The sequence below is a fragment of the Mustelus asterias genome, chromosome 26 (assembly GCF_964213995.1).
Source record: "Mustelus asterias chromosome 26, sMusAst1.hap1.1, whole genome shotgun sequence".
In the NCBI taxonomy this organism is placed as follows: Eukaryota; Metazoa; Chordata; class Chondrichthyes; order Carcharhiniformes; family Triakidae; genus Mustelus; species Mustelus asterias.
In genome coordinates this window covers 4,493,226-4,519,008 of record NC_135826.1, presented here as the reverse complement: position 1 = coordinate 4,519,008, position 25,783 = coordinate 4,493,226, and the positions used below count along the sequence as shown (strand labels likewise).

At 49.0% G+C, this 25,783-nt stretch overlaps 1 protein-coding gene across 1 annotated transcript in view; it reads right to left on the bottom strand.

Annotated features, from left to right (window-relative positions):
* Positions 1–23,197, bottom strand: part of LOC144479381 (la-related protein 6-like) — a 74,167-nt gene extending 50,970 nt beyond the window's left edge. Inside the window, exons 1-2 of the mRNA XM_078198001.1 lie at positions 22,980–23,197; positions 10,139–10,273 (exon numbers count right to left, since the gene is read on the bottom strand). Coding sequence (XP_078054127.1) covers positions 10,139–10,273; positions 22,980–23,197 — 353 coding nt within the window. The remainder of the gene's footprint in view (positions 1–10,138; positions 10,274–22,979) is intronic.
* Between the last annotated feature and the right edge of the window lie 2,586 nt (positions 23,198–25,783).

Sequence of the window (25,783 nt, the reverse complement as noted above, 5' to 3'; positions counted from 1 at the left end):
CGCGATCGTCAAAGAGGCACAAATTCCCCCCTGCCCCATCAGCACACCTGCAAGTGCTGACTTGGCTTCCCCTCCATGGTAATAAGGCAAACTGCTTTAAACTCGCTGGAATACCCTAATGGGCACCTGACTCACCCAAACTGCTTGCAGCTGATCTGCCCTAACAAGGGACAGCTCCATAAAAACCCGAGGGATGGACAGACAGGCAGGCAGTACAGGAAGAAATGGCCTCTGGGAAGTCAGCACCCAGATATTCTGAATCTGACCTGGCCAGGTTGCTGGAGGCAAGACGGGACACTCTCTTCATGTTCTAGGGGGAGGGAAGGAAACACAGCCTGGGAGGCTGTGGCCGCATGTGTTAGTGCCAGAAGAACTGGGAAGCAGTGCCAGAAAAAAAATGACTGACCCAATCCGGGCAGCAAAGGGTTTAACCTCATCTAGCATCTTTCCCCTAAATGACCCCCAGATCCCCCCACCCCCATCACCCTGCATGCTTCCAGCCCCTGACCCCCAAGCACCTCCCTCTGAAGCCCCCCCCTCCCCCCCCCCCCCCCCACCCCCCCCAAGCCCCCAATCCCTGCTTCAAGAGTATCACAGTGCTTGCCCTCTGAGGGCACCTCCTGATACCCTGCAGGACTCCTGCCATCAGATTTTTCATGGCTCATTCTGTCCCCACAGGAGAAGAATGCCATAACCGCCGGGAGAGGGCGAAGAGAGGGGGTGGTGAGCCTGACATCTGAGTCCCCACCCCCTTTGAGGAGCCTGCGGGAGAGGAGGGGATGCGGACAGTAAGTGACAGCATGGTCAGGCTGGATTATAGGAGTGAGCACCCCTGCAAATCCTCCACTTTATGTAGAAATGTCAAATAAGTTGCATGCAGCCCAGATTCCTCTCCCTCCCTTGCACTTAACCTTGTGTCCTGTGTAGCAGGAAGGGACTCTGGTATGCCTGGGCCATCAGGCACCACGACCCCCACTGCTGCTCCCACACATCCTGCCCTGACAGCTCGGAAGACTCCTCTGAGGAAGCCGATGAAGGGACCTCTGAGGGCAGCACCAGTTTGGCGTCAGCTTCCATCCTGCAATTCACTATCCCAGAGATTTTTACATTGGAGGGTCAAGTTGGTGGCAAGGCATCTGGGCCATTCTCTGGTGCGCACGACACATCTGCTGGTGTACATTGGGTGGAGGAGGGAACATCCGAGGTCTCTGGCACGTGGGGGCCTGCTGGAGGCAAGGACTCAGCTGGCCCCAGGTTACATGCTGGGCCTCTGTGATCACTCCTCCCTCAGCTGCTGGAGATGCAGCAATAGAGACAGGGAACACAGGAGGGGCTGACAGCAACACTGGACCAACTGACCCAGTCACAGCGCGCCACAGCTGAGGACTTCTCAAGATTCTGCGGCTCATGGCTGAGAGGCTCGAGAGCTTGCAGGAGATCCAATGGACAGTGCCGAGACACAGTGGGTGACAGCAGCAGTCCTTGACAACGTGGCCCAGTCACAAAGGGCTATGGCTGAGGGGCTGCCGAGCATAGCCCAGTCTCAGAGGGCACGACGCTGCCATTGAGAGGTGGCCCCCGACTCAGGTGGCCATTGCAGAGGGCTCAACCACCACGGCTAGAACGCAGGTGGTCCTCCAGGAGTGGCAGGGCCAGGTGACGCTGGAGCTTCTGGAGCTCATTGCAGAAGCACCGCCGTCCCATGGAGTGACCCAGGAGCCCACAGGAACCCCGAGGGAAGAGGAAGGGCTCGAGCCCATGCTGGGGCCTTCTACCCAGGAGACTTTGGCTGTAGCTACGCCTTCTGACTCCCCCCTTCCTGATGCTGGGGTATCTCAGGTGCAGCGGGATGAAGAGGGTGCCATGGATACATCCCAGACACCTGGAAGCCAGCCAGGGCCCTCAAGGTCCAGGGCCTCAAGAGGATGATCACCAAGAGCATCACAGGCTACGGGCACAGTAAGCAGCTGGCACCTTCCACCTCCAATGTACATCCAGGGGAGACACCGAGATGCAGTGGTAGGCCATATAAAGATAAGTTGTAGCAGCACTAAGATAGCATGGATGAAGGGCAGCACCGAGTAGATAGAGTATTTAGGCACTTTAATATTTCCTGTTCACATGCTTTTATGTTATCACTTATCATTAAGACATTTTTATTGGCACTAATAAATGTTATTTCATCACCCACCTGTGATTAATTTGCCTCTAACAGGAATGTTCTTACCCTGACAGTCACCGGAGGGACCCTGCATATCGATGTCAGTGGGGGAGGCCCCTCAACGCTCTGTCCCTGAGAAAATGAAGGCACTCAAAGAAATCACTGGCTTCAGTGGGTGGCATGTACTGGCAGCGACTTACATCATCTGCCATGGCATCTCCAGAACACGAGAGATTCCCTCCCCCACCCCTGGGCCCTGTATGGGGTTCAGTGATCCCTTATCCACTACTCGGATGTAAGCCCATGTGCCAGCGTGCATGTGGAGCACGATCGAAGTCAGACTACTTTGCACCAGGACGTTATCACAATGGTGCTTAGCAAGTTGTCATCACCCTCCTGCCTGCCAAAGAAATTCACAACACAGCGTACCCAGGCCCATCACTCTGGTGTAACAATATTGCAAGAGATTGTAGGACTCTGCGGGAGGAGGGATGGCGGGGGGGCTTGGGTAATAATGGAACCACGTGCAGCAACACACCTCTAACTGCCCAAAGCGTGTGTTGATCAGGGCCTCCCTCGCCACCCTCGCATGCCTGACCCTTGCTGCTGCCAGCCCTCTAGCACCTGGGTGGTGTTGCTCTTCGCCATCGTCCTCCTCCTCGTCCCCCTCCTTCTGCTGGGCGTGCTCCTCCCCAGCGACACCTGGCTGGTCGGCCTCCACATCCTCCTCCTCAAGAAGGTCTCCTCACTGCTGTGCCAGGTTGAGTAGGACACAGCACACCACCACAATGAAGGACGATATCAGGAGGCTATATTGGAGAGGCCCACCAGAGTGGTCCAGGCTCCTGAACCACAACTTGAGGAGCCCAATGCAGCACTCCACTATTGAACGGGTGGCAATGTGGGCCTCATTATATTGGATCTGCGCCTCAGTCTCAGGCCTCCGCACAGGTGTCATCAGCCAAGTCCGAAACAGGTACCCCATGACCCCCATGAGCCATCCTTGCCTCCTGGGCTCCTCCTCAAAAACCTCCAGGATATCAGAATTCCTCAATATGAAGTTGTCATGCACACCGCCGGGGTGTCCGGCGCAGACCTGTATTATGTTGAGCTGATGGTCATACACCAGATGCACCATTATTGAATGCAAGCCCTTTCTATTCATGAATCTTCCTGGAATCCTGACCAGGGCCTTGAGGGCAACGTGGATGCAGTCTGTGGCCCCTGCCTATTTGGCATCCTTGCAATGGCTGCGAATCCTGCAACCCGGGCTTCCTGCTGGGCCTGGTCCAGGTCAAATTTGATATACTGGCCAGTCTGGGCATACAGGGCTGTGGTGAACCATCGTTGGTTCCCACTGTGGGATTGTTCTAATGTTGTTGTTGGGTTGTTCTAATGTTGTTGTTGGGCTAGGGTGGGATTGATACACCTGTGGTTGTAACTGTTGTGGCACATCCCAGTCGGGCTCCGCCTCCTGGGAGAGGTATAAGACCCCCTGCTCGGGCGGGACCTCTTCAGTCTGGGATAGTGTGTTAAAGTTCTGATAGTTCCATTGTTAGTTAATAAAAGCCTTCTTTTACCGAAGCTTTGTGCCTCGTGTCAAATTGATGCGCATCAATTTTATTAACTAACATTAAACTCTCGACGGAAAAAAAAAGAAAGGACAGTATGGAGCAAATCCTAAAGCCAGAACGTCTGACGCTAGATCCACGTGCGGGGGGCGCTTCTAACACCTTCGACCACTGGCTGAAGTGTTTTGAAGATTACCTAGCAGCCTCCACAGCGGTCACCACAGACGATGACAGACTCCGGGTCCTCCATGCGAGGGTAAGCGACACAGTCTACCTCGCGATCCGTGCGGCCACCACTTACCCGAGGGCCCTCGAGCTTTTAAAAAAGCGCTATACGAAACCTCCTAACGAGATCCACGCTCGTTACCTCCTCGCTACACGACGTCGGCAGTCGGGCGAAACCATAGAGGACTACGCCAATGAGCTCTTGCAGCTAGCCAGGGGCTGTGACTGCAAAGCTGTGTCGGCTGAGCAGTACATGTACGACCTCGCCCGAGATGCGTTTGGGGTCGGGTCTTCATACCTCTGTCTCAAGCTGCTAGAAAAGGGAAATCTCAACCTGACCCAAGCTATGGAATTAGCTGAAATGCTTGAGGCGGCTTCGAAGAGCTTGGTCCTGTATCCGGAGGACCACGTGGAGACAACGTGGCAGGAGCAGTCGCAAATCCCTCCTCGCCCCACGGGCTTGAATGCAGTGTTATGGCGTGCTCCCATGTGGACCAGACGACGGCTGCAGCCCCATGCGGCCCGCGGTGCTACTTCCGCGGAGGAGCCAAACATCCACGACAAAAGTGTCCCGCTAAAGCGGTAGTCTGTACCTCATGCGGTAAAAAGGGGCATTATGCGAAGGTGTGCAGATCGAAGCCCAAGAACGGCAGTGCGGCCTGTGACCCTTCGGAACGGGGATCATCACCATCGTCGTCGAAGTACTCACGGGGTTCGTCCACGTGCGAGTCCAGGACGACGCCATTGCGGTCGACGGAGTCGGAGGAGGATGACTACCAGGAGTTGCTACGTTTGGCGCCCTCACCCATGTGCGATTCATGGGGGCGGCCATTTTGGTCGACGATGACCATGAGCGACCAGCAGGGGTCCTCAGCATCGACCTCAGCTGCCTGCAGTGACATTCACGGACCAACGGTGGCGTCGATCACCCTGGACCAGGCTAAGCATCACAGGCTTGATTGTTCGATGATGGATATACAGGTAAATGGTCGTGCAATTTATTGTCTGTTTGACAGCGGGAGCACTGAGAGCTTTATTCACCCTGACACTGTGAAGAGGTGTGGACTCCAGGTTCAACCTGCCAAACAGACAATCTCTATGGCATCAAGGTCCCGGTCTGTCGCTGTGCTAGGACGTTGTGTGGTAACTTTGAAAGTGCAAGGCACAATTTACGAGCGATTCAGGCTCCTTGTGTTGCCGCATCTTTGCGCACCAATTCTCCTCGGACTAAACTTTATGGTCCACATGAAGAGTGTGATCCTACAGTACGGTGGGTCACTCCCTTCGCTGACAGTAGGGGACCAGCGGCAGCCTCCAAATTGTCCAAAGCGCCCCGCCTGCAATCTTTCTACGTTAAAGATCACCACACCCTCTTTATTTCAGAATCTGGTACCAGGCTGCAAGCCCATCGCGACTAAAAGTAGGCGTTACAGCACTGAAGATCGGATCTTCATCAGATCTGAGGTTCAGCGACTCCTCAAAGAAGGGATCATACAGCCCAGTGTTAGTCCGTGGAGAGCACAGGTTGTGGTGGTCAAGAGCGGGAACAAACCCCGGATGGTCATTGATTACAGTCAGACCATTAATCGATATACGCAGCTGGATGCGTATCCCCTACCGCGCATATCTGATATGGTCAATCAGATTGCGCAGTACCGGGTGTTCTCCACCATAGACCTTAAGTCCGCCTACCACTAACTCCCCATTCGCCCAGAGGACCGACATTACACGGCCTTTGAGGCGGATGGTCGTCTGTATCATTTCCTTAGGGTTCCATTTGGTGTCACCAATGGGGTCTCGGTCTTCCAGCGTGCTATGGACCGAATGGTGGACCAGAACAGGCTGCGGGCTACCTTCCCGTACCTGGATAATGTCATCATCTGCGGCCGTGATCAGCAGGACCATGACACAAATCTCCAGAACTTTTTGCGCACTGCATTTCGCCTGAATTTGACCTACAACAGGGAGAAGTGTGTATTCCGTACGCGCCGGTTAGCCATCCTGGGATACGTGGTGGAAAACGGGGTCATTGGCCCTGATCCAGACCGTATGCGCCCCCTTGCTGAACTTCCCTTTCCCGCTAGCGCAAAAGCACTGAGAAGATGCCTAGGCTTCTTCTCCTATTATGCGCAGTGGGTCCCCAACTACGTGGACAAAGCCCGTCCGCTTATTAAGTCCACGACTTTTCCACTCACGCCAGAGGCCCAATTGGCCTTCAAGGAATTGAAACATGACATCGCGAAAGCCACGATGCACGCGGTAGACGAATCCATCCCTTTTCAGGTGGAAAGCGATGCATCTGATTTCGCCCTGGCCGCCACACTAAACCAGGCGGGCAGGCCCGTCGCGTTTTTTTCCCGCACCCTCCAAGGCCCCGAAATTCGGCATTCAGCGGTGGAAAAGGAGGCCCAGGCCATTGTGGAGGCCGTCAGACACTGGCGCCATTACCTGGCGGGAAAGCGGTTCACCCTGATCACGGACCAGCGGTCCGTGGCGTTCATGTTCAACAATACGCAGAGGGGCAAGATCAAGAATGATAAGATCTTGCGGTGGAGAATTGAACTCTCCATCTATAACTACGATATCATGTATCGTCCAGGGAAACTCAATGAGCCCTCGGATGCCCTCTCGCGTGGAACATGCGCTACTACGCAGGAGGATCACTTGAACGCCCTCCATAATGACCTGTGCCATCCTGGGGTCACTCGGCTCTACCACTTTGTCAAAGCCCGCAACCTGCCTTACTCGGTGGAGGACGTCAGGTCGGTGACAAGGAGCTGTCGGATTTGTGCGGAATGCAAACCGCACTTTTACCGACCTGACCGGGCACATTTGGTCAAGGCCACTCGCCCCTTCGAGAGGCCGAGTGTGGATTTTAAGGGCCCCCTTCCCTCAACAGATCGGAACGTGTACTTTCTGAACATAATAGATGAGTACTCCCGGTTCCCGTTTGTTGTCCCCTGCGCGGACACGTCGGCTGCCACGGTGATCAAGGCATTCCGTGATCTTTTTACCCTGTTCGGGTACCCCAGCTATATCCATAGCGACAGGGGCTCGTCGTTCATGAGTAATGACTTGAGGCAATTCCTGCTCTCATACGGGATTGCCTCTAGTAGGACCACGAGTTACAACCCTAGGGGTAATGGACAGGTGGAACGAGAGAATGCTACAGTCTGGAAGGCTGTCCTATTGGCGCTGAAGTCCAAAGGCCTTCCAGTCTCCCGTTGGCAGGAGGTCCTCCCTGATGCGCTTCACTCCATTCGCTCCCTCCTGTGTACGGCAACAAATGCTACTCCCCACGAGAGGATGTTCTCATTCCCTCGGAAGTCGTCCTCGGGGATATCTTTACCAGCCTGGTTGACGTACCCAGGACCCGTCCTCCTGCGGCGACATGTAAGGGCCCGCAAGTCCGACCCCTTGGTCGAACAGGTCCACCTCTTCCACGCCAACCCTCAGTATGCCTATGTGGCATATCCTGACGGGCGAGAGGACACAGTCTCGATCCGAGACCTGGCGCCCGCAGGGGACGTAGCAACCCCTGTCGCTCCCATACCCCCAGTGACGAATCCCTTATCCCTTATTTTTCCCCCGGACGTGGCGCGGACAGTATCGGGACCAATGCTTAACAGTTTTACTCCAATGCACAGCTTGCCTGAGCCCCGAAGATCGTCGCCATCGCAGAATGTATCAGGATCCCCTGCACGACCGTTTCATCAGGGTCAACCGGCCTGTGAGTCCGTGGGAGAACAGCTGGATGCTGTTTTGGGGAGAACGCCACCGCAAGCACCTACTCCGGTGTCACCGCCGGTATTGAGGAGGTCACGACGGTGCGGTCCCCCAGACCGTCTGAACTTATAATCTGTTGACATTTTAGTCTGTTTTCGTACCCCGCCGGCCTTTGTTCTCAAAGGAGGGGTGAATGTGGTGAACCATCGTTGGTCCCCACTGTGGGATTGTTCTAATGTTGTTGTTGGGTTGTTCTAATGATGTTGTTGGGCTAGGGTGGGATTGATACACCTGTGGTTGTAACTGTTGTGGCACATCCCAGTTGGGCTCCGCCTCCTGGGAGAGGTATAAGACCCCCTGCTCGGGCGGGACCTCTTCAGTCTGGGATAGTGTGTTAAAGTTCTGATAGTTCCATTGTTAGTTAATAAAAGCCTTCTTTTACCGAAGCTTTGTGCCTCGTGTCAAATTGATGCGCATCAAGGGCATCCGTGGCCTCCTTCACACACGACTGATTGTGAAATGCCACAAAGGTCTCCACTGGTGGTCTGGAAGGACCCGGTGGCATAAAGGTTTAAGGCTGCTGTCAGTTTCACAGCAACTGGGAGTGGGTGCCCCCGTTCCCGAGGTGCAATGTCCTGCAATAAATGGCACAGGCGTTGCACTGTCTACTTTTCCGTGCTGGAGCCGTTGGCAGCACACAATGTCCGATAGTGGCTCGAAGAACACTTGCGTGCAGAATTGCTGGGGTCTCCGCTCCCCCCCCCCCCCCCACCACCCCCCCTCCCACCCCCCTCCCACCCCGGGGCAAATGGCGGCCACATCCTGCCTCCGGTGGCCGACTCCCTCTCCTCCTGTGAGTGGTAAGGCCTGGGTCTCCTCTGCCCGTAATTCATCCTCCTGCTCCTCCTCCTCAGCTCCAACAGCAACCAAGAGAACAGCAAGATCAATGGGATGCATTGCAAAAGCCATCTCATCAATTGAAGGGGGGGGGGTGGATTTTGGTGAAGGGGAGAGACAGATGGAGAGTTGAAGATCTCTGCTCGCCCCCTGCCCAGCAACACAGCCCCTCACAGGCCCCCAGCAACACAGCCCCCATTTCCCACCCCCCCCTCCCCCTCCCCCTCCACTAACACACAACCAGAACCCATGCATTAGTGACCACAGACACTGCTGCTTGACAGGTCCCGAGGCTGCAGCACTGCCACTTCAAAGAATTTCCAGCGCAAACCCAACCTGCAACTGTGCTTCCTGCTGCCTGCACTAAGACCCAGAGGCATCCCTAAGACCCGAGGTCAGCGCTCCAACCCGGGTCCGTGCTATTAGTCTGAGTTTGGACTCCATGATCAACAACAGCCCCCCCCCCCGACCCAAAACGCAACATGTCCACCGCAAAACAACCCCCTCTGAGCAGTTTAAATGCAGAGACTTACCTCCTCACTCACCCTCACTGATCAAACGCTGATCAAACGCCATTTGGGCGGCACGGTAGCACAGTGGTTAGCACTGCTGCTTCACAGCTCCAGGGACCTGGGTTCGATTCCCAACTTGGGTCACTGTCTGTGTGGAGTTTGCACATTCTCCTCGTGTCTGCGTGGGTTTCCTCCAGCTGCTCCGGTTTCCTCCCACAGTCCAAAGATGTGAGGGTTAGGTTGATTGGCCATGCTAAAAATTGCCCTTAGTGTCCTGAGATGCGTAGGTTAGAGGGATTAGTGGGTAAATATGTAGGGATATGGGGGTAGGGCCTGGGTGAGATTGTGGTCGGTGCAGACTCGATGGGCCAAATGGCCTCTTTCTGTACTGTAGGGTTTCTATGATTTCTATGAATCCAAATTTTATTGAGGAGGTGTTTTCCAGGCCAATCCGGCTGCAGCGAACGAGGCCGTAAAAGCAGGTGAGCTGGGACGATTGGGCGTGAAGCTCGCGAATGACATTATGATGAACGCAAAAACATGTGAATTGGTGTCTCACCCATTTTGGGCGCGCTCCCTATCGCGGCGATTTTTTTTCCGTGATAAAATGGGAATGGGCGCGAAAACGGACGCCATTCCCACTAGCCACTTTATGCCCGATTTTACAAAATTTTCCCGCCGCAAAACTGGCGCAACAAGATCGTAAAATTCCGCCCAGTATATCTCTTTTGTGAGAACAAAGAATTGGATTTAATTTTAATTTCAATTTGAGTTGGTTTTTGGAGCAAGCATGGAGATGGATTAAGGACTTTCCCTGTCCACTCTGCACAGTGACTTTGTAACTCTGGGAAAAAAATAACATTGAAAAAAATATATTTTTAATTTGTGACACTTTTCTCTGCTCTCTAACATTCTTTTTACCTTTTTTCATTCCAGCTTTTATTTTTAAGGTAGCTGTGTTTAAATGTGAAAGCAGTTAATTTTATTCTTTTAATTTATCTGACTAAACCAAAGTAGTTTCACTAACAAGCTCTGAAAGAACTTACAGCTGGAGCTCTGGACTCCAAAGAGCTGCGTAATATGCTATCGAAGGGCATCCTAATGAAGCATAGTCATATTTCACAATTAGGTCTTCTTTTGCTGAATTTGGGCGAAACAACTTGTCTGGATCATAGGAATTCCTGAAAATAATTTAATGTTATCAATATAAGCAGGATCAAGGACACATTTAATTAGAAAGATGCTTAGCAACAGAAATTTGATGCCTCAAAGATAATAACTTGCATTTATATAGCACTTTAAAATTTCAAGGAGTTATACAAAAAGGAAAATGTGGATGCCAAGCCAAAGAAGTGTTGACGAAGAACCAGGTCATAGAGGTAGATTTTAAGAAGGATCTTAAAAGAGGAAATAGAAAGGAGAGATCGGGTTTACAGAGAAAATTCTGGATGCCAGCTAAAAAAGTTTAAAGCTCTTGATAACTGAAGGACTCCACTAACAGTTAGTTGGACCTGGGATGTCCAAGCTGAGAAGAAAGACAGAGGGAGCTTTAGATGCAAAATGGTACTGAACACTGCAATTAACATTGAACATTCCCACTTCTAAACATATGGAGTCATCTATTGCACAGAAGGCGGCCATGTAGCCTATCAAGTTCATGCCAGCTACCTGTGGGACAATCTAGTCAGTCCCAGTCTCCTCAATCCCCTTTTGAAATCATTCATTGTTTCTACATCTACCACTTTGAGGGTATTGAGTTCCAGGTCTTTACCACTCACTAACCTATCCAGGTGTCTAATCCTTTGTGAGCCAACAAATCTCACAGAAACGTTGTCTTTCTCACATGGGTTTCCAATCTTCAAAGTTCTTGCCTTGGAATTCTCTCCAACTCTAACAGCTTCAATAATGGTTTACCTTGCAGGGTTTCAATCTCACTTTTGATTATACGAAGCAAGACAAGATTTGTTTGTGGTGGTCACAGATGAGTTGCACATTGATGAAGTGGTATCCTTACTGGTTAATGAATGCGTATGCTGTTCTCAGACAGCTTTGATTGTCACATGAGTGCAGTTTATAATCTCTTGTTCTTGTGGGAAAATTCATAAAGACTCCAAAGCTCACAGCTCTGACAGCCAGTTTCTCAGGATTGGTGGTGAATTTAACAAACTTGTCAGCCCTTTTAAAAAGTGGCATTGATGACCTATCTGATGTGTCTGAGTGGCTGCCTCCAAGATGCCACATATGTCCCCTGTGGAGTTCTCTAATGATGAATGGTGTAAAAAATTCAATGCTATAGTGGCTTGAGGCAACTAGCATTGGGTTGTCTATAGTTCCATGTGGGTCATTGGTCTTCCTGAATGAACACACACAGGTCAGTGACCTTCTTCCATTGTCTTTACATTGCTTCTCAGGCATTTGCATGTAGTTGGTTTGTGCATGGAGCACTTGATGATGCTCCATTGCTCATCATTGCACTGTCCTATGTTTGGTTGCATGCTGAGCACTCTTGTCCTCCAGTGCTGCCTATTGTTGGCCTTCTGCCTGTTGATGGAGATGACCCAAGGTGATCCTGTCCCAGTTCCTCTCTTCCTCTGCTTGAGCCTCCAACAATATTGGATGATCCACACCCATGTAGTCTCCAGAAAATGAATTGTATACAGAAGGCAGGCAATGATATATGCATCATTGTTTGCATGGTCTTAGTTCCTCACCTTCCACCTGTCATAAGTGGGAAAACCTGTGCCTTCCTCCTCCCATTTTACTCGGGTCTCATGCCTATTGACGCTGCAATGTCCCTTAACTGCCCAGTCCAGGTTGTTATCATCCTCCACCATCCTTCACAACCTCCCCTCCATCATTCTTGACCTATCCAACATTCTCTGCCTTCCCTCAATCATCCTTGACTTTCCCAGCATCAACTTGAACTACTCTCAGTCACACTTGAAATTCCCTGTGATCCTCAACCCACCCTATGTTAATTGTGTCCTGTCCTCAGTGACCCTCAACTCGCCCTTAGTCACCCCTTGACCTGCCCTCTATTACCATTGACCTCCCGTTGATCAAACGTCTCCTGCCTTCAGTCACCCTGGGGTCTAGACCTTTCCTTTTGTCCTCCAGCTCCCTCTCTCTGTCAGCCACAACCTGCATTACACAAAATGTTTCCCCCTCTCCCCTGTTGCAACAATTGTTCCCCAAAAAGAAAAGCAGCTCCTACTCACTCCAAATTCAATAACAACTCAAAGACTATCTCGCTTGCTCCATATCAGATTTAACTGGTAATGAGGTGAAGGCACATGTTTCCCATGCACCTCTGACTTAATTACAAATTTAATTTGTTTTAATGAGCCTTCACCACACACTAATGCATTTCAATTAGGTTCCCACCATTTGCCATTGGGAATTCCAATCTACCTCCAAGTTGCTGCTGACTTAATTTGCCAACTGTTTCTTACGTTGGGAAGCTGAAATTTCATCTCCTGCCTAATTAAAGTTCTCCCACCTGCCTCTTTCTCGATTCGTACAGCCACCTGTAAATTCTGCTTAAGAAATGAAATATAGCTGCAATAAGTGAAGGGAAAGAAGTTTTGGTACTCCAGGGTTATGTCTTCACGGGACAGTAGTTAATATTGCAGGAGGTGGCACTACCTTTGATAAGATGTGCGGCTAATTTGGAACAATTACTTGGGTTTGAAAGAAATAGACAAGGTGATTGAGCCATCACTACACCATACCAGTAAAATTGCTATTTGTGTTCTCAAGGATTCTTTCACAATGTTGGTTACACTTTGCAAAACAATTGGACTCTACATAATACTTTAAACATTAAGTAAGGATGCTACAAATTCTATTTACAATTTGTCATTGAAACTTTTGCCTTCGAGCTTAATGCAAAAATTATTTATGGTCTGCAGCATGGAACTTGAGTGCAATTATCTAGCCAATTGATGAGAAAAAGCTGGTGTGACTGCAGACTTCCAAGCTTCTCGATTGGTCATCCAATTTAAACAAACTCGCTAAGTATTTCCAAGGTACACAGGGAGAACAATGTCAACAGGTGAGCAGGGAATAAGGAGTGAAGTAACTTCTTCAAAACCGCTGATCATTTTGAATGTAATATGAAGATGGCCTGACATCTGGCTTGCAAAGAACCCAAGGATAGAGAAACACTGAATTCCATATCTATTAGAACAATTTTGGTCATAGCATTCAACATTCAAACCATGCTTCTTGAAAGTTCACAGAATAAATGTCTGCAACATCCATGTTACATGAATGGGTTGAATGGACTTGCAAGAGTCAGCAGTGTGAAATTACAGTTCAGATGATGTGCAAGGTATTCCCATTTGTTAGGTAAGATATCACAAGATCTGCGCAAGAGCACTTTGTACTTTCATTGAAGTTTCCCAGATAATTGAGATAGGTTAAATGCTGACAAAATATGCAATTAATAATCTATAATTTGGGAATGATCCTGTCAGGCAGGAAATCTAACCCAGTACCTCAATCTCATTCATTCAGCCCTTAAATAGCCCTTAAATACTGTTCAGTGAAAGAAAAATAGTTAGTACTCACTTTTTTATAGTATATGTGAAATTGTCGTGAAGAATTGATGGATCAAGTAGTCCTTTGGTGCATGCAGTCACTCTTCTATTTTGCAAAACCGAAACAAAAAAAAATATAATGCCATATTTCCGTGGAAAATACAATTTTGTCAACTAAAAATTTACTAACTCAAAAAAGATAAAGCAGGTTAGATATTCCGGTTCCATTTTGACTGGAAACAGAGAACTCAACAAAAAGGTGGGTGTTGGGAAATTTACCAACTCGTACAGAGCTGCAACCAAGAATGAAATAGATTGGCAACAAAATCAAGGAAAGACAAAACAAAAGTCGAGGTAGAGAATTAATTTAATGGGTATTTGACAGAATGATGTGTTAGGGTACAAAATCAGAAACCCCAACGTATATTATTAGGTTAAACTAGACCCCGACTATTTGCTATTTTGGCATTCATGTAAGGATAAGGCGTTTCACTCCAGGTGTGGTTATATTGACACACTAGGAAGCTTTAATCAAAACTAACTTTATTTAACAATACAGTTTAACTATAAAAAATAAATTAGCTTAACATTTACCAATTGAACAATATTTAAAAATGACAAGATAATGTTCTTAACTGCTAACCTATCCCTGTGCGTTCCAGTTCAAATAATATTCCTCTTATAGACTTAAAACTCTTCTTCAAAATTAGTTAGTAAACACAGGCTTATGTGCTTGTAATTAGATTGCTTTTCTAGAGCTGTCAGAGAGAGAGTCAGAGAGGTGCATATTGCTCCTTTCAAGACCAGACAGAAACTGACTGTTTTATAATAAAAGAGAACGGTGTGTTTTCCTGCATGCTTAGCTCCTCCCATAAAGCACTTGACTGTCTTTGAAATGGAGTGAACGAGAACTCCGGCGCTCCCGTCATAAGAGACGAGCGCCTGTTTGATGCACCCTACCCACATTAGATACCAGATGGAGGAAATGCTGCAAGGGACCCGTGGGGCGCACAAACCATTGAGGCTCCTCTGACTGTAGGGGGGGAGGGGTGTAATGACCTCAACAAGACCCATGAGGTTGTTCTCGGAGTATGAACTCCCGATTGAGGTAATGATTGCTTGCCCAATCAGGGAGTCTCAACTGTATATATATTGAGGTGTGTCAGGGCTACTACTCTGGATTCTGACTTTGTACATGAAGCACTCTTAGGAGTGGAATTGAGTTTGTAAATAAAGGGAATCTGGTGAAGGATGTTGGCCCCTGAGGAGTTATTTCAGGGTCCTTGGAAAGCGAGAAGGAGGTAAAGGGACAGGTGTTGCAATTGCATGGAAAGGTACCATGAGAAAGGGATGAATGCATGCAGACAATGGAGGAGTGGACCAGAATGTCACGGAGGGAGTGGTCTCTGTAGAATGCTGATGGAGGGGAAGAGAGGAAGTTGTGTTTAGTGGATGGCATCATGTTGGAGTTGGTGGAAATGGTAGTGGATGATCCTTTGAATGCAGAGGATAGTGGGGTGAAAAGTCATGGTTCTGGGAGGGAACGGAAGTGGTGAGGGCAAAGGTGCAGGAGATGGGTCAGACATGATTGAGTCAGACATGATTGAGTGCCCTGTCAACCACACTGGGGAAAACCTTGGTTGAGGAAAAAGACAAACATGTCAGAAGTTTTGTTTTCAACGGTGGTATCATCAGACAAATGTGGTGGAGGCAGAGAATCTGGGACAATGGAATGGAGTCTTTAGAAGAAGCAGGATGTGGGGAACTGTAGTCAAGGTAGCAGTGGAAGTTGGGGGGTTTGTGATGCATATTGGTGGTCAGCCTATTGCCAGGAATGGAGATGGAAAGGCCAAGAAGGGGAAGGAAGGTGTTGAAGATAGTCCATGTGAAGGTGATTGAGATGCAAATTGGAAGCAAAATTGATAAAATTTCCCAGGTCTACACAAGACAATGAAGCAGCACTGATAGAGTCATTGATGTAACAGAGAAAGAATTGTAGGGGAGAGCCTGAGTAAGACTGGAAGGAGGAATATTTGATATACCTCACAAAAAGACAGGCATAATTGGGGCCCGTGGGTATCCATAGCCACACCTTTTATTTGCAGAAAGTGAGATAAGTTAAAGAAGTTTGAGGGGGGCGGTTTTCCAACTTCAACACACCTGGCACAGATCATGCCTATCCCAGAATGTAGCATGCATGCCTTAAAATCGGCTTTGCACCCAATGCAATCATCTTGGTCCCTGGTGCAAACCGGATCACTCCCAGAAAGAGTGCAATGCTGATTAACATATTTAAAGCAGCATTAAAATATGCACAGCTCATTCGACTCCCAATGCACGAGATCTTAGGCCTTTGGGTGTGGCATGGGAACTGTAGGAATCAGTACTGGTCTCCACTAGCAGAGACCTGGCACAATGGCCATGCCAGGGAGCTCAGAGGTCATTGAAGCCCTTGGGTGGTTGAGGACATGGCCAGACAGTGCCCACTGGATGTCCTGGCAGTGCCCACTGAACACCCTGGCAGTAGCCACCAGGCACCCGGCAGTGCCAGTTGCGCACTGCCAATGTGCCAGAGCATGTCAAAGGGCAGGGCCTGAGTGGGGGCTATGCAAGGAGGGGTCATGCAGGGGGTTGTTAAAGCGTGGATCATGTCAGGGGACACGATGGGAGGGTGTCTCGGGGGTCAGGCGGTGCACCCATCAGGAGGGTCCCAATGCCCTGATGCCGGTGACCTGTGTGGGGCAGGGGGAGGGAAATGTCGCCATTGAGGGAGGAGGGCCCCGATGTCCATGGGGAGAGGGTGGGGGTCTCCAAGTACACTGTGAGATTTAGGGTATCCTTGCAGAACAGCACCCAAGTGCACTGAAGCTGGGCTCACTGGTGTGTTTAGGCCCCACCCCCCAGTACTAGCGCGCAACTCACTATCCTCCAAAAAAGTGATGAGTGTGGAACAATTGCAGTGCAGAATGCACCTAAGAGACTGCTGCGGATCGCTCCGCAATTCTCACCATTATGACACTTTGGGGACAATTCTTCAACCTCTCAGTGCCGTTAGTAGTTCACGCTGGTCCTGGAGAATAGCATGCAGGCCTAAAAATCCATTTGGCACTGGCACCAGGGCGATTCTCTAGGCCCCTTCCTAATGACGCGAAGATTGTGCGCAGAAAGGACATGAGTCTGATTAACATATTTAAAATAGTATTTAAATATGCAAAGCCCAAAACACAGAATTCACCGGCCTTCAGGTGCAGCGCGATAGCAGCAAGAATCACTACTGGTCTCTACTAGAGGACACCTGGTTTGATGGTCATATTGGGGGCTTGAACACCACTGAAGCCCCCAGGGGGTCGATGGCATGGTTGGGCAGTGCTCATTAAGCAGTACCACCTGTGCGGGGTCCACCTGGTGCACTGGTGGTTCTCAACTGGTATACCAATAGTGCTTGACAGTGGCCATCAGACAGCTGAGTAGTGGCCACCAGGCACCCTGCCAGTGCCAGTTGGGATTCACCAGTGTGCCAGGGGCAGTGCTGAAGGAGTGGGGTCTGAGTGAGGGCCATGCAGTGGGGGGGCTTTGCAGGGGTGGGTCAGATGGAGTGGATTGTACAGGGGTGAATCATGAAGGTGATTCTAATGGGGCAGACATGTCGGAGGTCAGGCAGTGGGACCCATCGGGAGGGCCCCGATGACAGCGACCTGTACCCAAGTCCCAGGGGAGCGGGGGGGGGGGGGGGGGCGGAGACATGCCGCTAATGAGGGGGATTAGGTCCCAAAGTCCGTGGGGCGTGGAAAGGGGTCTCCCAGTGCACTCTGAGATCAGGGTACCCTTGCGAAATGGCACCTGAATGCTTTGAATCCATAGGAATTGGTGGAGTTTCAAACTCGTCTGTAACTGGATATTGTGAGATGGATTTGAAAGCACTCTTGTCAATAATTGATTCTTGATTGAAATGATCTACAAAAATTCACCGTCCAGTGAACATTGGTAGTTTCCCTTTTTAATTAGATCCATATGCCTCAGAGGAGCTGCACCTTGAGTACTTGGGCCATAAATGTTTTTTGTGGCAGTGGAGTATCCATGAATATCATTCATGTCAGCAAGATGTTCAAATGGGGAGGTGGTGGTGTAGTGGTATTGTCACTGAACTAGTAATCCAAAGACCAATGATAATGCCCTGGGAACTTGGGTTTGATTCCCATCATGGCAGATGGTGAAATTTGAATTCAGTAAAATAAAATCTGGAAGTGAAAGTTTAATGATGACCATGAAATCACTGTCGATTGTTGTTGAAAGCTATCTGGTTCACCAATCCCTTTTAGGGAAGGGAATCTGCCACCCTTACCTGGTTTGGCCTACATGTGACTCCAGACCCACAACAATGTGGTTGACTTTTAAATGTACTCTGAAATGGCCTAACAAAGCATTCAGTTCAAGGGCAATTAAGGGATGGGGAATAAATGTTGCCCAGCCAGTGATGCCCACATCGCCTGAATGAATAAATGAAAAAAAAATTATTTTATCTCATAGAGGCCCTTCGGTCATTTGTGTCTTATCTGCGTCTTGGAAGTGCAGCAGAGAGGGAGAGATTCGCGAGAGGAGTGCTGCGGGTAAGCGCTGTTATTTTTAACTTACTTTTTCGCAGGTTTTTTCTTAAAAAATATCTAAACCCGGAAGTGGTCGTGCAGGGAGGTCTGGGAGAGAGAGATTTCTTTTTTTAAAAAGTTACTCACCTCAGTGAATCGGCCTCATTGCGTCTTGGAAGTGCAGCAGAGAGGGAGAGATTCGCGAGAGGAGTGCTGCGGGTAAGCGCTGTTATTTTTAACTTACTTTTTCGCAGGTTTTTTCTTAAAAAATATCTAAACCCGGAAGTGGTCGCGCAGGGAGGTCTGGGAGAGAGAGATTTTTTTTTTTTAAAAGTTACTCACCTCAGTGAATCGGCCTCATTGCGTCTTGGAAGTGCAGCAGAGAGGGAGAGATTCGCGAGAGGAGTGCTGCGGGTAAGCGCTGTTATTTTTAACTTACTTTTTCCCAGGTTTTTTCTTAAAAAATATCTAAACCCGGAAGTGGTCGCGCAGGGAGGTCTGGGAGAGAGAGATTTTTTTTAAAAAAAAGTTACTCACCTCAGTGAATCGGCCTCATTGCGTCTTGGAAGTGCAGCAGAGAGGGAGAGATTCGCGAGAGGAGTGCTGCGGGTAAGCGCTGTTATTTTTAACTTACTTTTTCGCAGGTTTTTTCTTAAAAAATATCTAAACCCGGAAGTGGTCGCGCAGGGAGGTCTGGGAGAGAGAGATTTTTTTTTTCCCCAATAAATTGGAACAGAGAGGAATCCCGATACTCTACACTTGTAGAGTATCCCACCCTCCCTCCTCCTCTAACCTAAAAAAAAAGGACCCAGTGAGAGCAGGGCTTTGGAGAAAACAGGAGGAGGAAAGGTAAGTTTAAAATTTTCATTCACTTTTTTTTTCCCTGTGTGTTTAAAGGGGCAATTATGAGTGCGAGGCCAGTATGTTGTTCCCAATGTAGGATGTGGGAGGTCCTGGAGGCTCCTAGCCTCCCGGACGACCATATCTGTGCTGGGTGTGTTGAGCTGCGGTTCCTAAGGGACCATGTTAGGGAACTGGAATTGCAGCTCGAGGACCTTCGCCGGGTTAGGGATAGTGAGGAGGTCATTGACAGGAGCTATCGGCAGGTGGTCACACCGGGACCACGGGAGGAGGGTAACTGGGTAACAGTGAGGAAGGAGAAAGCTCAGTTGATGGTGAGCACCCCGGTGGATGTGCCCCTTAATAATAAGTACTCCTGTCTGAGTCCTACTGGGGTGGACAGCCCACCTGGGGGAAGCAGCGGTGGCAGTGTCTCTGGAGCTGAGCCTGGCCCAGTAGTGCAAAAGGGTAAGGAAAGGAGGGTAGTGCTAATTGGGGACTCTACGGTGAGGGGGTCAGATAGGCGTTTTTGCGGACACAGACGGGACTCTCGGATGGTGGTTTGCCTCCCTGGTGCAGGGGTCCGGGATGTCTCTGGTCGAGTCCCAGAAATCCTGAAGGGGGAGGGAGAGGAGCCGAAGGTCGTGATGCATATAGGTACTGCTGACATAGGTAGGAAGAGGGAAGGGGTCATGAAAAGAGAATATAGGGAGTTAGGTAGACAGCTGAGAAAGAGGAATGCAAAGGTAGTAATCTCGGGATTGCTGCCTGTGCCGCGGGAGAGTGAGAACAGGAATCGGTGGAGAATGAATGCGTGGCTGAGGGACTGGAGCAAGGGACAAGGATTTGGGTACTTGGATCATTGGGACCTCTTTAGGGGCAGGTGTGACCTGTTTAAAAAAGACGGGTGGCACTTGAATCCCAGGGGGACCAATATCCTGGTGGGAAGGTTGGCTAAGGCTACTGGAGAGACTTTAAACTAGAAAGGTTGGGGGGAGGGAATGGAAATGAGGGGACTGAGAGCGAGGAGGTTAGCTCGCAAATAGATAAGGAATGTAAACAGGGTAAGAGGGAGGTTAGACGAGTGATGGAGAAGGGAAGTGCTCAGGCTGAAGGTCTGAGATGTGTCTATTTTAATGCCAGGAGTGTAGTGAATAAAGTGGATGAGCTTAGAGCGTGGATTGCTGCTTCGAATTGTGATGTGGTGGCCATTACGGAGACTTGGATGTCTCAGGGACAGGACTGGGTGCTTCAGGTGCCGGGTTTTAGATGTTTCAGGAAGGACAGGGAGGGAGGCAAGAGAGGGGGGGGAGTGGCACTGTTGATCAGGGATAGTGTCACGGCTGTAGAGAAGGTGGACGCCGTGGAGGGATTGACTACGGAGTCTCTGTGGGTGGAGGTTAGGAACAGGAAGGGGTCGGTAACGTTGCTGGGTGTTTTCTATAGGCCGCCCAATAGTAACAGAGATGTTGAGGAGCAGATGGGGAAACAGATCCTGGAGAGATGTAGGAATAACAGAGTTGTCGTGATGGGAGATTTTAATTTCCCAAACATAGATTGGAATATCCCTAGGGCTAGGGGTTTGGATGGAGAGGAGTTTGTTAGGTGTGTCCAGGAGAGTTTCCTGACACAGTATGTGGATAAGCCTACTAGAGGAGAGGCTGTACTTGATCTGGTGCTGGCTAATGAACCTGGACAGGTGGAGGATCTCTCGGTGGGTGAGCATCTTGGGGATAGCGATCATAATTCTATCTTCTTCACGATAGCATTGGAAAGAGATAGGATCAGGCAGGCTAGGAAAGTGTTTCTCTGGAGTAAAGGGAAATACAGTGTCATCAGGGAGGAAATTAGACGGGTAAGTTGGAAGGAGGCATTCTTGGGGAAAAGTACCGAAGGAAAGTGGAGGATTTTCAAGGAATGTTTGTCTGGAGCTCTGCATGACAACGTTCCGATGAGACAGGGGGGTGTTGGTAGGGTACGGGAACCGTGGTGCACGAAGGTTGTGATGAACCTGGTGAATAAGAAAAGAGAGGCGTACAGAAGGTTCAGAGAGCTAGGAGGTGTTAAGGATTTAGAGGAGTATACGGGATGTAGGAAGGAGCTTAAGAAGGAAATTAGGAGAGCGAGAAGGGGTCATGAGAAGGCCTTGGCGGGTAAGATTAAGGAGAATCCCAAGGCTTTCTACAAATATGTCAAGAGTAAAAGGATGAGATGTGAAGGCATAGGACCCTTAAAAGGTGAAGGGGGAAAAGTTTGTGCGGAACCGTTAGAAATGGCGGAGCTGCTTAATGAATACTTTACCTCGGTATTCACGGTGGAAAGGGATCTGGGTGGTTGTACTGCTGGTTTGCGGTGGACAGAAAGGATCGAGCATGTGGACATAAAGAAAGAGGATGTGTTGGAACTATTGAATGGCATCAAGGTTGGTAAGTCACCGGGACCGGATGGGATGTACCCCAGGTTACTGTGGGAGGCGAGGGAGGAGATTGCGGAGCCTTTGGCGATGATCTTTGCATCGTCGATGGAGACGGGAGAGGTTCCGGAGGATTGGAGGATTGCAGATGTGGTCCCTATATTCAAGAAAGGGAACAGGGACAGCCCGGGAAATTACCGACCGGTGAGTCTAACCTCAGTGGTTGGTAAGTTGATGGAGAGGATCCTGAGAGACAGGATTTATGATCATCTAGAGAAGTTTAGTATGATCAAAAGTAGTCAGCACGGCTTTGTCAAGGGCAGGTCGTGCCTTATGAGCCTGGTTGAGTTCTTTGAAAATGTGACCAAACACATTGACGAAGGAAGAGCGGTGGATGTGGTCTATATGGACTTCAGCAAGGCGTTCGATAAGGTCCCCCATGCAAGACTTCTTGAGAAAGTGAGAGGGCATGGGATCCAAGGGGCTGTTGCCTTGTGGATCCAGAACTGGCTTGCCTGCAGAAGGCAGAGAGTGGCTGTGGAGGGGTCTTTCTCTGCATGGAGGACAGTGACCAGTGGAGTGCCCCAGGGATCTGTTCTGGGACCCTTGCTGTTTGTCATTTTCATAAATGACCTGGATGAGGAAGTGGAGGGATGGGTTGGTAAGTTTGCTGACGACACCAAGGTAGGTGGTGTTGTGGATAGTTTGGAGGGATGTCAGAAGTTGCAGCGAGACATAGATAGAATGCAAGACTGGGCGGAGAAGTGGCAGATGGACTTCAACCCGGATAAGTGTGTGGTGATCCATTTTGGCAGATCCAATGGGATGAAGCAGGTGGAGGATGCGGTCAAGAAGGCGTACGGCGTACTGGCCTTCATTAATCGAGGGATTGAGTTTAGGAGTCGGGAGATAATGCTGCAGCTTTATAGAACCCTGGTTAGACCCCACTTGGAGTACTGCGCGCAGTTCTGGTCACCTCATTACAGGAAAGATGTTGAAGCCATTGAAAGGGTGCAGAGGAGATTTACAAGGATGTTGCCTGGATTGGGGGGCATGCCTTATGAGGATAGGTTGAGGGAGCTTGGTCTCTTCTCCCTGGAGAGACGAAGGATGAGAGGTGACCTGATAGAGGTTTACAAGATGTTGAGAGGTCTGGATAGGGTAGACTCTCAGAGGCTATTTCCAAGGGCTGAAATGGTTGCTACGAGAGGACACAGGTTTAAGGTGCTGGGGGGTAGGTACAGAGGAGATGTCAGGGGTAAGTTTTTCACTCAGAGGGTGGTGGGTGAGTGGAATCGGCTGACGTCGGTGGTGGTGGAGGCAAACTCGTTGGGGTCTTTTAAGAGACTTCTGGATGAGTACATGGGATTTAATGGGATTGAGGGCTATAGATAGGCCTAGAGGTGGGGATGTGATCGGCGCAACTTGTGGGCCGAAGGGCCTGTTTGTGCTGTGGCTTTCTATGTTCTATGTTCTATATGTTCTTCATGTCACAGGTGCACCATTGTACCTTGTCCTTTGCTTATTGGTTTGCCAGTTTCTTTTGCTTTGAGTTTGGTTCTTCTGCAGGGCAGGGAATGTCTTGCACTTGTGATCGATCAGTTCATTAATATCTTGATCATTTTCATCAAACCAATCCTGATGTTTTCTGATAGAAAATCTAAACGTCTCTTTGCGGGCATCGATTATATTGGATTCCAGGAACATCCCAATGCCATGGACACTCATCTGATCTGATCTTGGTGGATGTCTGGGAATTCTCACCAACTGGCCTCAGCTTTGCAGATCCAAATGCACACCAATTACACTCAGATGAAGCTTGTCTGGCATAGCTTGACAGCCACACAAAATTTTAGGCAGGATAGAGAGAGTGAGAGAGAGTTATGTTAGCCTTTCTTCCTCAGCTTGTTGCCCAACAAAACTGTCTTCAAAAAGGTTCACAACTTAAGTTTTTTTCTCTCTCCCATGTGACTTACAACAAGTTACCAATCTCCTTTGCTCCATTAAAATTCCCACCCCTCATCAATTAAAGTAATTGCAGTTCGAAGCAAACGACCAGATCGGCCTCAACTACCGTAAAAGGTCAGGTGATTTCTTGGGAGAAGCCTGCTGGTTGACAGTATCAAGGTGAACATTTGACCTTTAGAAACAATTCCAGGTCAACCCTCAAATGTACAAACCATGATGTGTCCTTCCATTTTGTAAAAGAAAGATTCAGTCTTGAGAGACATGATTCTAACATCGGCATCTGGAGCTAGACATTGGAACTGACTACTAATATCCAGTCAGGTCAGGAGAGGTGAGGAAATCTTTTAGAAACATAGAAACATAGAAACCCTACAGTTCAGAAGGAGGCCATTCGGCCCATCGAGTCTGCACCGACCACAATCCCACCCAGGCCCTACCCCCACATATTTTACCCGCTAATCCCTCTAACCTACGCATCCCAGGACTCTAAGGGACAATTTTTAACCTGGCCAATCAACCTAACCCGCACACCTTTTGTTAAGGGAATGCTAAGGGAATCTTTTCTTGCCCCATCTCCCCAAAAAGGAGTAAGCCTCATCTGATGCTAGATGCCCATCTTGTAATTACTGCCTTTGTATCAGACTAGAAACTTCCAGACAACACAATCCTGCTCCCATTGACATTTTCTCATCACCAAAGGGCTTGGGAGATGTGCATGGAAAGATGTGCATGACATCTTTTAACATGGAGAAACCATTGCACACTAGTTTCCACACATGAAACCTTGATCTGATGGCAAGGAAACCAAAATATCCTCTTATGGGGCAATCTCGAACAAGAGGTCACAGGTATAGGTTGAGAGACAGTAGATTTAAAACTGAGACGAGGAAGAACTACTTCTCGCAGAGGGTGGTGAATTTGTAGCACTCAGTACTGCATAGAGTGGTGGAGGCTGAATCTTTGAATCATTTCAAGAAGGAGATGGATATATTTCTAATAAGATGGATATGGGGAACAGGTGGGGAGATGGAGTGAGACCAGGGAGAGATCAGCCATAATCTGATTGAATGGAGGAGCAGGCTCGAAGGGCTGAATTTGCCTACTTCTGACCTAATTACTATGTTCCTAAGATATCGGAGGGTTTATTCTGCTACAGCCTTCATCTGCCAGAACAGTCGTTGAGATATTCCAGATGCACACCTTCTTCCATTTGTTCTGCCGTTGAGGATTTGTTTTTCAGGACCTCATCAGTGGAGGGTTTCTAGGGTACCAATCATGCCATCACGGTAACAAAAGTGATTCAGGACATAAGATTTCCAACTGTACTACACCTTGTTTTAATCAACTTTTTCTTACTCATTTATCAAGCTCCACAGCAAGGATGTTGGGTGGGCTTTGGAACATGCCTCATCCATGCACTTAAAATGGATAACTCAAGGTGGATCTGGAAAATCCCGCCCTCAGTCATCCTGAGTCCCAGGCCTCTGAGTCACCTTTATTTGAGCCAGGCAGTCAAGTTACAGGCTTGTTACAAAGAATATCCTCTATGGACATGTTTCATGACTCCTGTCATGAATGGTGCCACAGCTGCAGGGTGCTGACTGACCTGTTTTGGAGGGCTGCTGTTCTCTCAGTTCTCATGCATTAACACTGTTTCATCTGCTAGTCAGTCATTGCATATGCATTGCACACATAAACCAGGATTTTTCACTCCCATTTCCATTGGGCTGGTTCAGCAGTGAGAACGGTAAGTATTGGGAAAAGGCCTTAGTTGTGTTTTATGCTGATATAAATGCAGGACACAATCGTCCTCTTCCCTATCAGTAGTGGGCTGCATTTCCTACTGTTCAATGTCAGGAACTTCGGGCTCAAATGCCATGTCAAATAATGCATCCACACAAGTGTGATGTCAGAACGACGCTATGTATGACTGGTTTTAAAAGACGTTCACCTGACAAGCGGAACTCCAAAAGGAGCTAATGACAAGTGACTCCAATGGACCAAGCTGAGTGCAAGGCTTTAGAGTGAAGTTTGAGACAATGTCTGTGCCTGAGATGAGAAATCAGGGTGCAGTAGAGTGGCCAAAGCTGTCACCACTTGGTTATATGGTGTGGGTCAGGGCCGGTGTGGGTCTTATCCAACCAGCATGGGAACAGAGGACTGCTGTAGCCATGTAACTCTTACACTTACCAAACTGGCACACTCTTTGCTTGTTGCACTCTTGTTAATTTGTATTTTTTACATTTCTGACTGGGCTTAAATTTTTAATCAAAAATATTTCTCTTATTTACCTTTAATCTGACAGCAACTTAAAATAGATAATTCAAATTAGCAGTTACTTACCAA